Consider the following 16,335-nt stretch of genomic DNA (forward strand, 5'->3'; position numbering starts at 1 on the left):
ATAGCTAAGCTTTGGAAACAAGCCTAATGCCCAAAAATAGATGACTGGATCAAGAAGATGTGGTACATATACACCATGAAATATTACTCAGCATTAAAAAAAGATAAACACATGCAATTTGCAGCAACATGGATGGCGTTGGAAGGGATCATGCTCAGCGAAATAAGCCAGAAAGAAAAAGAAAAATACTGGATGGTCTCACTCATAGCAGGAATCTAGAAAACTTAAATAAAGGACCAGGAAAAAGAACAACTATAAGAAAGAAAATATCAAAATCAACAAATAACTATGAACAAGAGACACTCTATGGGGAAAGGAGGGCTTGGGGTAAAAATAAGGGGGTTGTAATTGTATGGGGAATATAAAAATAAAATTTAAATTAAAAAAATTAAATTAAATTAAATTTAAAAAAAGTGATATAGACTGTCATGAAGCATGATCTCAGTTAACTCTAGAGAAAAAAAAACCACTATTTTGATATATTAAAAAAAAAGAAAGAAAAAAGAAAATAGGGAGTGGAAAAGAAATGTAGCTAAAGTTATATTATCTGTTTATTTTCAAAGGGTCATTCACAAATGTCACTGAGGAGACATAATAAAGAATGAAAGATGCTTCCTGCCATAGTCTCCTACCTTAAGAAACGAGAGCGCTGATAACCTTAGTAAAATAAACCAACTATGCAATGTAAACTAAGCCTATGCTAAATACCAAATAAGTAGAAAATGATAAAGTTCAGAAAATGGAATAATCACAATCATATAAAACCAGGATTCTTATTTGTGCAACACAACAAGAGAAGAGAAGACACCATACTGCTCCAAACACTTCCAAATTTGTGACTTCCTGTATCGTCCGTAATACAAAATGAAACTTGCCATTTATCACCATGCTTGTAAATACGGTTTTTTACAGTAGGGTAATAGGTCCATGTATCCTGAACTTTTATCAGAGATAAAATAAGAACAAGAATATTTTAAGAAAAAAAGGGAATACAGATCCCCAACACATTATCTGTATGTCTTTTCTAATCATTAACTCAAATGTGTAACTCTTGATATTGGTAGTGGTGGAACTATAATATAATTAACAAGGTATGGTCTCTTTGATGGGGACTATTCTGTGGCTACACAGAATAATAAGGAAATTAAAATCAGAAAATTTCTTATTTCAGTAGTGGAAAGCTGAGGAACTAAATAAGGTGACAGCAAGTGCAGTATTAATATAATGTTTTTATGTTCTAAAATTGAGAAAACAGAATAAGCAAACAATTGAGATACAAACTTTAAAATCTATCTTAATCGTAAAAGAATGGTGAGAATAAAATGTTCCACTAAAAAGATACCAGAAAATGAACCAACAGTCTATTAGGACATTGTGAGTAAAACAGAACTGGGATTAAGAGTTAAGGTCTTAAAAAAAAATAAATGCCAAAAAGGATAAGAAAGACAGTGAAAAAAGATCTTCAAGGACAATAATAAAATTAGAGCAAAGTAGAAACACCACACCGAAATGATTTCCCATAAGAGGTAACTGGCTACAGTTAATAACGTCTGAAATATAAGAAATAAATATGGCTAGTAGATGTAATAACACCTGACCTTTAAATCAGTCCTCACAAGATACTTAAAATCAGCCTAAAAAGATTATGAAGTCCTTGCAGAATCCTTTTACCATGGTAAGAGCAATAATCTTGGGGGAAAATCCCCTAAGGGAAAAAACATGAAATACAGAAAAGGTACTACATAAACACAAGAAATAAATCAACAATAAAGAAAAATGTTAAGAGCTATGACATCCATAATGTTATTAATGTAATGCTTATCAAAAAACCCTTTTTAGTTTGGTGATATAAAAGTTGTATATAGTTATAAATCACTTTTCAACTATTTAAAAATAACACATTATGAGATCCTGAAAATATTTACACGAGTTCATGAGCCAAATAAAAAAAATATTTTATGGCCACGTTTTTCAAGTAGTAGGTCTACAACAAATGTTTTTTCTCTTTAATAATTAACACGAACTCACATTTTGCCTTCATGTGGATCTTCTTCCCGGCCCTAGAAGGGAAGACATTAAGATAGATTAATAGTTAATTATATAAAATACTATTTTTATTAGTTAATAAAAAAACATCTTCAAACTTTACACTGCCCTTCATATTTACATGAATGTAAATATTTCTGTTCATCTTTCTCCCTTTCTTTTCTCTCTAGTTACAAATTAATCTAGAGCCTTTACCTAGATTAGTTTAGGTAACAGTTTTCTAAAACTATTACAGTATACAAGCTAGTATCATTACTTTAATGCCTTATTCCACCCCACTACTACAATCTGAATTAAAGTTTCAACTGCAACTTTGCCCTGCATTAAGAAACACCAAACCATACAAAAACAAACATTTTAAAAACCAAACCTTTACTATCTCTCTACTGCCTACAAATTTTGAGTTTGCAACCAAAATCTTAGAGCATACATTTAGATCCACATTTTCTGTCTCGTCGCTAATTTCCTTTAGGTAATGTATACTACGGACACACATAACTATACTAATTCGTTAATCAACATTTTCCCACCACTATAGCTTGTTCATTTTGTTGGAGAATGTCCTTTCCATTCACAACTTCCTATCCATTAGTGAAAACCTGAATTACACAGGCAGGATCTATTTCAAATATTACTCTCCTTGTGAAACATTCTGATTCCCTAAAACGTAAATATTATCTTTTACTTTGAATAGAAAAGACCTTTTACTTTTGAATTTTACCTTACTCTAGTCTATTCATTCCATTATAGTACATGTAAGCATCTTAAGATGGGTGACATTATTTGTTACCACCTACCCCCACTAAAAACACTAGTACAACACTGGGCATAATTTTTACTGATTATCTGTTAAACTGTAGTCCTGGTACCCAGCACAATACCAGTTTCCATTGAATAATGAAGGAAAGAGTAGAAAAATGGTCCTAGTATACATGAATTTACTTCTGTAATTTTGTTTCTCACTCATCAAATAATTAACAAAACTAAAATCAAACAATGAATGCCTACTCTATTATAAAGTAGTATGTTAAAAAAAATACATAAAAACAAAATGCATAATTTTTTAGCAGGTGTTAATCTCTATAGAAAAGGTTTACAGAATAATTTTATACAATGTATATGAAGAATTAGCAAGGTGCAATGGAAACACGATGAAACAATTTAGTCTAAGTAAATCTAGAGGCACCTCTGTGAAAGCAGTAACATATGAGCTGGACTGATAAAAATAAATCAATAAATTTTACAAGGCAGTCTGGCAGGGCAAAGTGTCAAGGAAGAGGCTAAAGTATTATCATAGAGATGGTCATTCATTCAACAAACATTTACTGAATGCCCACTAATGCCAAACATTATTTTAAGGAATGAGGATACATCACTGAACTAAAAACAAAAAAATCCTCTGAGCTTACATTCTAGAGTTAAGATGTAAAAGCACAAATGTGCTCAGAGAACAGTAATCAGAATTTCAGAGTGCAAAGTTCCTTAAATCCAACAACCACCTAACTGGCTGAAATCTACACAATCTCCTGTGGCTTTCAATCTACAAGCAAATCACTATGTTCCAATGAAGGTCATTATGTAAATTATTCTAAACATTGCAAAACTATCTGTAACTCTTAACTTGGAATGACTCCATTCAAAGTATGTCTATAGTCATACTCAGCAACCATATCATATTATTCGCTCATACTATGTTGTTAATTTATTCTCAATTTCATTCCCTTTCCTTGTAGTGATGTTAGGTAAAGTCTCCTTACTTGTGAACAGTGGTTTTTTCTATACTCATCCATTAACTTTCACTTATTTTTACTAAAATTTATCTTCTTAAGTTTGACCCAGAATTCTAAAAGGTTGAGAAAAGCTCAACTATACTATAATTCCTTTCAATAATCAGAATAGAGGAAGGGATTATAACAGAAAGAAGGAAATTCAACATGAAAATTCTTAATATGAAATCTTGTAGTAAAACCAGCAAAGTTAGATAGTTCAGCTTGAACAACTTTGTCTAAATGGAGTAAACCTTTCTCATACCGAACAATGCAGAATACCTATTTAGGAGCGACGCGTTCTACTGCTAACTCTCCCACTAACCACCCCACTATGAGTATGGACTGTATCACACCATTTCCTCAACTCTCCCACTTCTGTAATCATGCTCTACTTGTATATACCAAACTCTGGTACCCATAACAGGCAGACAAGAAATTGGCAAAGAAAATATTCTCCACTTGCCATCTTCCTGAAGTAATTATCAGAGGACAGAATGCAGTATATTACTAGGTTCCTGGTATAATTAAGAAGAGTAGCTCGATGGGTTGTAAAAGATAACAGAAAAACATCTCAAGTTGCTGGGAAAATCTAAAAAGAGTGAATTCAAAAATCTAACACTTGATGTTTCAGAGATACTGAGCATTTTCCAAATTCACATGTTCTTTGAATACTGACTTGCTATCTCAAAATAAAAAATACAATTCATACTGTGTGATTAATTATTAATAATGCATTATGTGATGACAATGAAAACCAATACTCAAAATGCAAAAAACCCTGTGATAACATATATGTAATATAATTTTTTCCAGATTACTTGAAAATTAGATGTATTTGGAAGACAGAATTTGAAAGTAAACATATGCAATCACTGAGATTCCATGATCAGCTGGATATAACATCATTTATGAGGAAAACCAAGATGACAAAAAGGGATAAAAAGAACTACTAGTGAATATGTTTTAATTCTTAAAATCTCATGACAACTTTCTGAAAATTGGTGGCTAAAATTTAAAACATGCTAGCTTGGTTATGTGCTATACAAAAAAAAAAAAAAAAAAAAAAACCCTAGCATTTACAAATAGCAAATAGATTATAAGAAAAAAATTCTTATATTTATAATTTAAGATTTTTTATAAAAGAAATGAATTCTTCTGGTTCTGGGTAAGTTTCAAAATTTTACAAAAAAATTCCAAGAGTGCGAAGTACAAAACTTACCACTTCTTCTACTAGGTCTTCAACAATAAGGCCCTGTTCATCTGTTCTTAGATTTGTTACCCACATCCATCCATCTTCTAATTCGTTATGAACAATGAACATATCTCCTTTTAAGAAACTGAAAACAGCAATCATGAAGTTATTAAAAGTACACTTGAAAATCTGAGAAATCATGTGCCACACCTCAGAACTAAATACAATTGAGAATGAATCGGATTGAAGTGAAAAACCTGAGATTTCTGTCAGTTTCTGATATTATCCACATGAAAAACTCTGACAACATTTAAACTCTGAATTGTGATTTCCTCATCTGTAAAATGGGTTTACTAATGGTACCTGTATTACTCCCATCATTGGATTACTGTAAAATTTTATAAATAGCAATTGTACAAGTATTATAGGCTTTGAGTGAAAAAGGAAAACTATGTTTTAGTATTACTATGGAAATAGTTTTGATCTCATGGATGCTCTGAGTGGGTCTGAAGATTCCCCAGGTTAAGGTCACATTCTGAGAACTGCTGTCTTCAAGGAACCAATTGAGAATTTACAGATTATTCCAACTTCCTGAAGCTGTAAGGACCCACTGCTCATTATGCGCATTTCCTCCCTTTTCCTCCTTTCATTGTTTTTTCTAGCTTAGATTGCAAATGAAGGTGTGCCAGTAAGAACTACATAAGATATTTTGAGGACTATCATATAAAAACAGAATGCTGATTTTGAGAATCTTTTTTTAAAACACCAATTTCAAAAACATTTAGTATCCATGAAAATTATCACTATTTTAAATAGTGCTACTGTTATGGATGAGAAATGGTATACTCAGAATCAGCAAAGTATTCAGAAAGGAACCTGAACATTCTACCATTAAGAAACAAATTGTCTATTGATAGTCAAACAGCTTAAGGGAAGACAATAATAATTTGATAACTATCAAATTATATAGTAATTAAAATTATATAAAAATAACAAATTATATAAACATAATAAAACTAAAAAATTATCACATTCTATAATTCTATACTATTAGTATCACATAAACTATTCACTCATGTAAAATAGAAATTAATCATCATTTGGGTAACATTTACAGTTGAGACACAAATATATGGCTATAAAAATTAAGTCATAGACTAAAAGAATTCTCTTTAGTTTGTGAGAGACAGTCTAATAAAAGCTAAGTTACTTCTATGATCCAAATTCACGATCTGAATAGAAAGTCAACACAAGAATAATGAAATCAATATTAAAAGACACCTTTACCATGTTGTGATGCTATTTCCTCAAGTTCCAAAACCTTCCTATTCCAAGAGCAATAAAGTTTTAAAGTCATTCAAATATCTGTTTCAAATGCCTACTACAGAGAATATTTTATTACATACCTTATTTCATCAGTGTCTGGAACTTTTGTGTAAGGAAGAATGGCTCGAACACGCCGTCTATCCTCTACTGGCTAGAAACCATAAGGAAAAAATAATCCTTTCACATCTAAATCAGGTATGTCCACACAAAGTTAAAAACCAATGAAAATCCACACTATAAATTCCACAGGATCATACAAACTAGTTTTTCACTGAGTTCAAATTTATCCAAAACTCAGAAATGTTTTTCCACAAATTCTTTTAAAAATATGACTTTTTAAAAAAGCAATTAACAAAATAGTTTTAAATAAGTGACATAGAACATATTGACTTTTCTGATGATGCAAAACAAAATTCAAAATCCTGAAGCAATTTTGGTGATTAACACTATATCAGTAATTACTCCTCATGCATTCAAAAATTATTTAAGCTACCTACATACGTTTTTATAAAAAAAAAATCTAAAATCACAAAGTTACAGTAAAATTACTTTTTTTAAAAAAAGATATTGTTTGGTTTTACCAGACAATTCTTTACAACAAAAATTAAAATGTAATGCAATTCAAATACTTCTTGAATTATAATAAACATCACCAAAAAAACTAAACAAAAGGTAACCCTATTAATAAAATAATAAAGACTTGAAATATTTTAAGTTTTACTTACCTCTGGTGGTGCAACTGGATAAAGCAATTTTTCTCCTTTAAGCAAACAGGAAACATGACTGTAATAACCTATTAGGTCTGACAGTGAAGAGAAACGTCTCCCACCAATGTAGTAATCTCCACACATAGCAATAATCCTATTTGTTCAGGAAAAAAAAATAAGTAACAAAAACAAACTTTAAAGTCAATTTTGAAGACCAAGTTCCTTAATTTTTATTATACTTTCTCCTTTTATCTGTATCTCTGTATTAAACCAACACTTATTAATACCATCACCACATGCAAATTACTTAAAATTATTTCTCTTAAATATATTCACATTTGATATGAAACAGAGATTTATAAACCTTAGTTACAAAATTCATTAAAATATTTATAAATCCATTGTAAGATACTTCTTTCTGTACTAAGGATTGAACACCAATTTTAATGACTTTTCTCTGCCTAAAAGTAGTTTTCAAACTCTTTACACACGACAATAATTTTGTATTCTAAATGTGGTATATGAATACCCTCACAGCTTACATTAAAATCTAAAAATCATGGAATAACAAACATTTTATCAGTTAACTTTACAGATGTTACATTATTTTACAATTTCTTCCATAAAACTGAAAATATATACTTTACAAAGAGACTTTGAGATCTGTACTTCAAAACCCATATGCCTTTTTAAATTGAAATGGCTGTTTTCAAAGTTTCAGAAGAGTGAAGCAAAAAAAAAAAGGGCACAAACTATTGACACTTAAATACTATATCCTGTATTTTACCAGTTTCTTTGTAATTCTTCACAACTTTAAAAGCAATGATTTGGAATTAGCACAGTAATCCCAATAAAAAAATGTTTTTAAACAAAACTACAAAATTCACTATCTACCCCAAAATCACTGATTTAAATCATTTAATGCAAATAAATCTTTCTCCATTATTTAAATATCATTCAGAACTCTATTAAAAGAAGGTATATTTGTGAATACTGCAGCAAGATAGTTATATTATGTTGCCTCATAATAGAAATAATGACTTACCTAAAATGGTTGACAACATTTGTCTGGCTAAGAAATGAAAGTACAAAGGACCCTGGCCTCCGATCACTCTCTCTTATAAGGTAACTGCCGGACTTCCCTGCCTGCCTGAGGCGTTCTTCTGCTATAGTTCTATCAAGTTTTCCATGATACCACCTATGGGGGAAAAAAGCAATAGATTAGAATAAAAATAGCAATCAAATATACTATTGGTACTTGAAAAGATACTGCTACATAAAACTTACTCATTTACATTTTACTCTGAAACAGTTAATCTGATTTTAACCGTTTTTAACTTCTCAATCTCCCTCCAAATTAGTTTTTCAATTTGTTCTATAATCTCAATCCTAACCATCTCACATGAGAACCTCTTTCATTTCTGTTCATCTCTTGATCTCCAGGACTGTGTATCTGTTCAAGACACAGACGCTACAATCAAATCCTTACCTGTACACAAAAGTAGGATAGGCAAATAGAAACAATCGATTTACTATCTCTCAACAGACTAAGGAACCCAGACTAGGCATAATAAGACACATGGCACCTAGAAGAAAATAAACTGATTCATTTTAGAATTTTTCCCTGAGATGGAGAACTAGAATGACCCTATTTAATGGACACTATTCTAATACCCATTTCAACATGAAGCTAATAATCAATCCCCTTGGGTCTTAAGATGATCTACTCTATAACCACACATTTAAAGGCAACTTGTCCTTTGTTCCTTTAACTTTCCTGCTCTTAATTTAAGCCTATAAAAGAATCATGAATTGATAAAAACAGAAGCACATTTAAAATGGATTTCTATTTTCACATGGTCATGGTAACTAATTCACAAGTTATTATGAAATATTTTTACTTTTTATTACATTAGGCATCAAAACTTATCCTTTGGTACTTCTACTCTAACTTCAAACATACAGAGGAAATGAATATTCATATTATACTGTTATATGTAATAGCTAGCCATAATAGACATGCAATAGATATGTACCATCTAGTCATCAATAGACAAAACTATTATACGATGATTATTTCTGTAAGTCTGCTATAATGAAAGCTTACTATTGACTCATTTTTTTTACAAAACCTGAAACTGCTCAAAATAATTAATTTTCCTTTTTATCTAGAAACACATCTAACTGGAAGTCTATGCAGAAGACAGAAATAAGAATTTAATAGTGGAGCTTCATTATAACTTAATAAGAAAAAACATTGTAAACTTAGTAACAGAGATACATTGGAAAGATCAACACTGACTGCATTTCTCTAAAATTCTAGCTCAACCATTATCTTTGAGATTAAGTAAATTTAACTTCCAAAGTTAAAAATTTTTTTAATCTATGGGGAGTATTTTATTTAGACTAATATTTTTTAAAGATTTATTTATTTATGCATACAAGAGCTTGGGGTATAGACCAGAGTTGTGTGTGTGTGGGGGGGGTGAAATGATTCACCAGAGACAGCAGGGAACAGAACAGGCAGACTGATGAAATACACTGCTGAGGGGAGCAGTGGAAGAGGCAGGAGAGGTCTGCTGCGCTGTGTGGGTTGCTCCTTGGCTGGCCGGGGATCGAACGCATGCTGCAGAAGCTGAAGAACGGCTTCATAGGTTGTGTCTTAACCCCTTACACCACCAAGGAGGCCCTAGACTACTGATAATTAAAGTTCCTTGAAGAGTCAAAATCTAGCTATCTGTATGAGGAGAGCAAAATTTTGAAGTTCTAGGCTACAAGTCTTTTTGGGCATTGTAAGCATAGTTTTGTTTTTTTTTTTTTTTTTTTAATTTATACAAGCACTGGGTACAGTCAGAAGCGCGGGAGGGTGAGAGAATTCATCAGAGCCAGAGGAGAGAGCAGGCCGACTGACGAAGTACACTGCTGAGGGGAGCAGTGGGCAGCAGGAGAGGCCTGCACGCCATGTGGGACCCTTCGCCCAGGGATCGAACCTGTGCTGCAGAGGCTGCGTACAGCTTCGCAACCCAGCACTCAACTGCTGCGCCACCGCGGAGGCCCCTGTAAGCATGTATTTTTAATCAGCTGAAAACACTGGTTTAAATGAAACACTTGCTCCGTCTCCACCTTAGCTGTGAGTTCTTGCTCACACGTTGATGAGCTCTCCTTGTTTTCAGTTCAACTAACTTGATGTTCCCAACACATTTCTTACACGTGGTCTCATATTTTATGCTGTGGGATTCCTGTTTTATGTTGGGGGGGGGGGGAGAGAGAGTGAATAGGCAGAGGAGGGGGGAACACACACGAGGGAGGGGACACACGGGGAGTGGGTGGGGGGGAAGAGACACACAGGAAGGGTGAACATTACTGAATTACACCACCAAGGGGAGCAGTGGGCAGGAGGAGGCCCATGCACCTTACGTGGGTGGGTTGGCTCCCTGGGCCGGGTATCGAACATCAGGCCGTAGCAGCAGAGGTGCACTGTAGCACTGAGCCTTAACCCGCTAGGGGGCTGGGCAGGCCCTTCTCACTGCCTGGCTTTAAGGCTACTAATACTTCTCTGGAGGGAACGCGTCTGCTTTGGCAATGGTGAGGTGATGTAAACGCCTCATAAACTCGGCATCCGCAGGTGTAGCTCATGTCCTGAGAGGGCAGTGAGGGGAGGGGTAAACGACGCGGTCTGGTATCTGCTCACTAGGAGCCTGCACTCAAGTGGGCCTCAAGTTTACAGTCAATGTGGCCCATAGCCGCTGCCAGCAGGTGCTAATATGCACTGCGGCTCTCGTCTGGGGGTGCCGACTAGCGTGCATAGCCAGGAACGCCCGTACAGTCTTCCTTCTGTGGCAAGGCCTGGAGACGAGCGTGGACACGATTTAAAGATATAGTGTGATATTTCTCTTTTTTTCCCAAAAACACTTTTTGGTTGGTTTGGTCTGAGCGCCCACCTCAGTGGCCTGGCAAGGATGACGGGTGGGGTCTCTGGGGCGTGGACTGGACCGGAAGGCCTGATGCCCGCAGGGCCCCTACGAAGGTCCTCGGGGACCACTGCAAAGGTGAACCTGAGGGGCGATAGGGGTACCCCGGCACAGGACCCCGGTCCCCAAGTTTTTTTATTTCTGAAAATACATGGGACATACTTAGTATAAGAAATTGGCATATTCTTTATTACCTAAAATAGTGCAGCTTAATATACCTAACAGATTTACACATCCAGCAAAGATAAAATTAAGGATAATTTTAAGCGAAGCCCATTTTTATGTACTTGATATTTATTAAATTTCTGTTGAGTTTTATGTAAAATTTCAAGATTTAAGATTTTATTTAATCTCCATCTTGAAAACTCACCTTGAAATAAACATTACACAATTACATTGTATAAGAATTACATTATATATAATTACATTGTATAATTTTTAAAAATTACACCAAAGATCTTTATTATTATATGAAAAATATATTTGTTTTTAGTTTGTATATCTGTAAGACTTTGGTATTAAAACATATGTATTCAGTTCAAGACAAAGACCTTAATAAAGATCTTTGTTTCCCTCAATTTTAGTAATTCCCCTCATGCCAAAAGCTCTTAAGTTTTGAATACATAGTGAGACATGTGAATTCTTGATTATAATTATAAACTAAAATTACATTATTCAACAATAGGCTCAAGAACACATATGTACTTGAGTTTGATCCTCCAAAAGTGTCAAAACATACCAGTGCTACAAGTCTTGGGCTGTCATAGAAAAAAAAAAAACAATGGAATGGTCTCCTTCAAAACTTAAATTTCTTCAATTATCTTCACTACTGACTTCAAGTTAAGGTAAAACACAGTAACAAAAATATTTTAAATGTATATGCACAGATATTTTAAAGCTATTACTGAAACATAAAAAGCACTCCCATTAAACTGTTCTTATAATATGCAATCTTTGTACCATTTAAAAACCTGGAAATCAAAAAAAATCACTACATAAAAATAACCTTGTATTTAAACTGTATATGCCATCATGATATGCATTTAAAACAAATGTTATATAAATAAATCATAAATCTAATGTGATATGATTTGGCTGAAATCTTTCACAAATTTATATTAATTTCTATCAATATATTCATTAACTACTAGTCCTTTGATCTACTTTAAAACAATGTCAACCACTTTTTAATGTATGATCTTTTGGATAAACAAAAATTTTACCTATCAAGAGATTGAGAGTCCCTAAGGTGGCAATTTCTCAGACCATTATACAGTCTATTTAATTTCATCAGCCAAGAAGACATTATCTTAATTTTTATTTTATATAAAAGATAATGTGGATTATGGTTTCTCAAAACATCCACATTCTAAAAATACAACATTCCCCCCAGAGGAGAAACTTCCCTATTGAGTAAATCTAAAAGATTTAACAAAAATGCTTTATTTTCTAACTGTACAGTTACAGTAGCATCATTATGATGAAATGAAAAAAATATGACAAGCTTTCTAAGTTTTTACAGTAAAGCCATATTATATCTTGCTAAGGGTAGCTTTGATGGTGACTGTTTTCAAATAAGTAAAAATAAATAAAATGCAACTGGAATCTAAAATTCTTCAAAGGAAGATAGACTATATGAAGTATCACATTAGGGCTATGAGGATATTCTGAGTGGAGCATGAGAATACCGATTATCTGTGAACTCAATCACCTACATACATTTTTTACTATATTTACATTTGTGACAATTATAACTTATAGACTGTACCTGTCACATAGTAATATTAATTTTTAAAGCATTTGTTAAACAGGGGAAGAAGTGTCCAATCATAAAACATAATGTTGGAATAGACTTTTGAAGTCTAGATTGACAGACCTGCCAATGTAAAACAAAACAAACCATTCTTCAATGTCCGTATTATTCAATGTTAGTAAGCAAGTTCTGAGCTTTAAGGACTGCTATTTCTTTTTGAAAGAATTATGAAAACACTTTAGGCTGATAGAACTTATAGAAGGATAGCTATGCTGATATTTCCTATAATTTAAGATACTAAGACTTACCAGAACCTTCTCCATTACTGTAAATCTCTACATTTTGGACCTGGTTATCATTACTTGTAAAATAGGCAAAGTAATGTCCATCTCAACCTCAGAATATTTGTCCTAAAGCCTTCCAAATAAAATATAAAAATGAAAGAGTACTACAAAGTCTACATAGTTTAAGAATAAAAACTGAAAGCAAGGTTTGTGCATGAATCCTAGCTCTGCCACCTTGTTGCACAAACATGGGCAAATGACTAATTTTTAAGCCTCAGTTTTCTCATGTATAAAAAGGCATGTATTTATAGTACCTACCTCATAGAAAGTAGGCTTGACATTATTATTAAATAACTCATACATATAATTGCTTAGAGAATATCTAATGGATAGCAAGTGTTCAGTAAAAATAAACATTATTAAACCATTACCAAAGGGAGTGAGATATGCTAAGACTACAGTCCCAAGGAAAATCTCAAATTTTATGACCGTTGCATAATGCACAATTAATCTGTTACTTACTTGAGACCCAACTGTCATCTTAACTACCTGTCTTGGTTACCCTCCATCTAATTTTTTAGACCAAACAGGAGAAACCAATCTTTGTTTCTGCTAAAGCATTGATTTTAAGAGGAAATTTCCTATCTCATAATTTTTTTTTAATATTAAGGAGCGTACTTATTAATTGAGGCAGGAGGAGGCACCATATTAGTCATAAACTAGAAATTCTTCCATTTCTCCTAGCAATTTAAGAAGGAATCCCTCAAATAGCTCTCCTCTTTTATCAATAAGGATATATTCCTTGGAGTATAAGAGAGCTTGTATTTGAGATACTGTTACCTAAATTCACCAAGGAAACACTTTAATGAAATACATAATGTTCCCCTATTTAAAAGTTAACATTCCCTCTCTATCAAGAAGGGAAAAGAAACAGCAAGAAATTTAAGACGTATATACAGTGTCTTAGTAGCTTTGTGATTCTGTTGTGAAATCTTACATACATGATTATCAAATCCATCCCTTTTTTCCTTCAAAGCAACAGTTTATTTAAAATATCACATCCAAAATAAAAGTATATATTAAATAAGTCAACAATTAAAAAGACAAGTTGCGGTAATCATTTTACTTTTAAATTTGGAATCACATGCTATTTTTCTATAAACATGTTCAACATCAGTAGAGTACATCTGAGAGGACACAGAAAGGGCTTTGTGCTTTTTAGTCTGTCTCTCCTGATCAGGAGAAAACCTGGTATAAGTATATGTAAACTACATTCAGACTACAAAATTATTTAAAACCTGACAATCCTAACTGGAAAACAGTAGAAAACGACTAATGTAGTGCTACTACCAACAGACATCCTTCTAAAAAGGAAACTCAATTGAAGTTCTGAGCACATCAATTACTTTTGCTTTTCTTTATGGTCTCCTCTTAGTTATGTCACTCACAGGCACCAAAGAGAGAGAAACATGAAGAAATCCAACTATCAAGAAATCTCTTTTGTCATCTGAATTACCTGGAACATTGTGTGCCTAATAATATTGTAATCTTCTAACGTTTTTCTATAATTCTCAAAAGTTCTATTCAGATTTTCATACATTTGTCCTTAATGATACTAAATTGCTTATTTCAAGTTAGTAAGACATACACAAATAAACTTGCTAAAACTACTATAAATTTCCTAAAGCACCCATACTGCCTTTAAACAACATAATTCCTACAGTCAGTCATATAGTCTGAGTTGATGGTTAGGAAAAAAAAATTGAGTTTGTAAAATAAAGGTAAAAGTAAAAAAAATATGCTTTATACTAAGTGATTTACTGGATCTTTTTTTTGTATCTCTCTGCAGAGAAACTGAAATTTGGTCATTAGAAAATTTATCTGAGCAACTACTAAGCTAAGTTTAATAGGAGTAGTGCTCCTTGGACCAATTAAACTTGAAAAGAAATCATGTAAAATATAGATAATTATACTTGTATGTACATGTTGTATATCTTGTTTGTTCAGGCAAATATCAATTATGTGTATATTTGCATATTTATGTAGCTATATGTCTCAGATAAAATCAGCTCAAAGCCAAGAGACATAAGTTCTATTTCTTTTTACCACAGGTAACATATTTGCAGAATCCAAAAGATGTTTTAGTTCTGTGGGAGTATTTCTTAAAAAAAAAAAAAAAAAAAAAAAAAAGAGCACTGTCACATGGTCTATCCCCCTCTAAATTCAATCTGCAGAAATATTAATGTACAAAAAGTGGGGATGATCACAATGTTTATATAGGGAAAACTTTATACTGAAATGCACTCAACCAAGATACTCTCCTTTCTCACTACTCTTAACTCCCACTATCCTAGAAACTAGATAATGAAGGGTAAAAAAACTATACTCTCTCCCAAAATGTTACGCAATAAACAAAAATTACAAAAGAAAGTACATACTCACTAGCAGGCTAGCATCAATTCCTACTTCTCATCTTTAATCCCTTCTATCTGTGTAGTTTCATTCCTCAAAAACTACCAATTCTTAAAGCTGAGTTTTTCTTAGAACTTCAACAATTACAGCATTATACCACTAAGTGCAGGAAAATGGGGCAAGGAATGGTCTTGTGGTCATCTACTTCAATGCGTTGCTGCAACATAACTGTAATCTACCTAAAAGCAATCCTTTATTTAAAAATAAACACTGTATTTTTAATTTCAGAATGTTCAATCTAAAAATTTGGAGAATATGGTGATTCAGTGGTTATGTACTGTTGCTAAAACATTTCTTAGTCTGTATTTTTATTTCTTAAAAAAAAAACACTAAATCTTGAGGTTACAAACTTTATAATTTAACATTGCCCATTTCCAACACACTATGCGTCAAGCATTACACTAATTGGTAGAAATAAAAGTTAAAACTATAGGATACCATATAAGTATATGATCTAATAGAAAATACAAACAATTGCTATCTTGTGTAGTAAGTGCCAGAACGAAGGTGCATATTGAAAAACATCAGTCTCAAGATGTTAGTATTTATTTCCTGAAATATTGATAGCTAAAACTGAAACCTAACAGATGAGTAGCAACTGATTCAGACAAAGCAAGTCAAAGGTAGAGGCAAAAGAATGGGCCAAAAAGTTTATACACAGAAATAGGAACAAGAGAAAACTTTACACTTTGAAATGTACTTTATAAGTCTAACTCTTATCAGATGAAATGGAAAGGTACAGGCTTTAAAATTAAGACTTCACTTATATAACATTATTTGCTGAACTTTACCTCCTCAAACAGAAATATAACTAA

The 16,335-nt window shown here is 32.7% G+C and overlaps 1 protein-coding gene across 3 annotated transcripts in view; it reads right to left on the bottom strand.

The window, feature by feature from the left end:
• Nucleotides 1-16,335, bottom strand: part of RASA1 (RAS p21 protein activator 1) — a gene marked incomplete at both ends in the record, with an annotated part of 88,959 nt that overhangs the window by 41,705 nt on the left and 30,919 nt on the right. For 2 of the 3 annotated variants that reach the window (XM_084233985.1, XM_084233983.1), the window contains 5 exons: nt 2,029-2,060; nt 5,035-5,152; nt 6,414-6,484; nt 7,059-7,194; nt 8,086-8,238. In XM_084233985.1, coding sequence (XP_084090111.1) covers nt 2,029-2,060; nt 5,035-5,152; nt 6,414-6,484; nt 7,059-7,194; nt 8,086-8,238 — 510 coding nt within the window. The remainder of the gene's footprint in view (nt 1-2,028; nt 2,061-5,034; nt 5,153-6,413; nt 6,485-7,058; nt 7,195-8,085; nt 8,239-16,335) is intronic. The other variant, XM_084233984.1, reaches the window with a different exon arrangement.

This window comes from Talpa europaea (genome assembly GCF_964194135.1).
Source record: "Talpa europaea genome assembly, chromosome: 5".
NCBI classification, from domain to species: domain Eukaryota; kingdom Metazoa; phylum Chordata; class Mammalia; order Eulipotyphla; family Talpidae; genus Talpa; species Talpa europaea.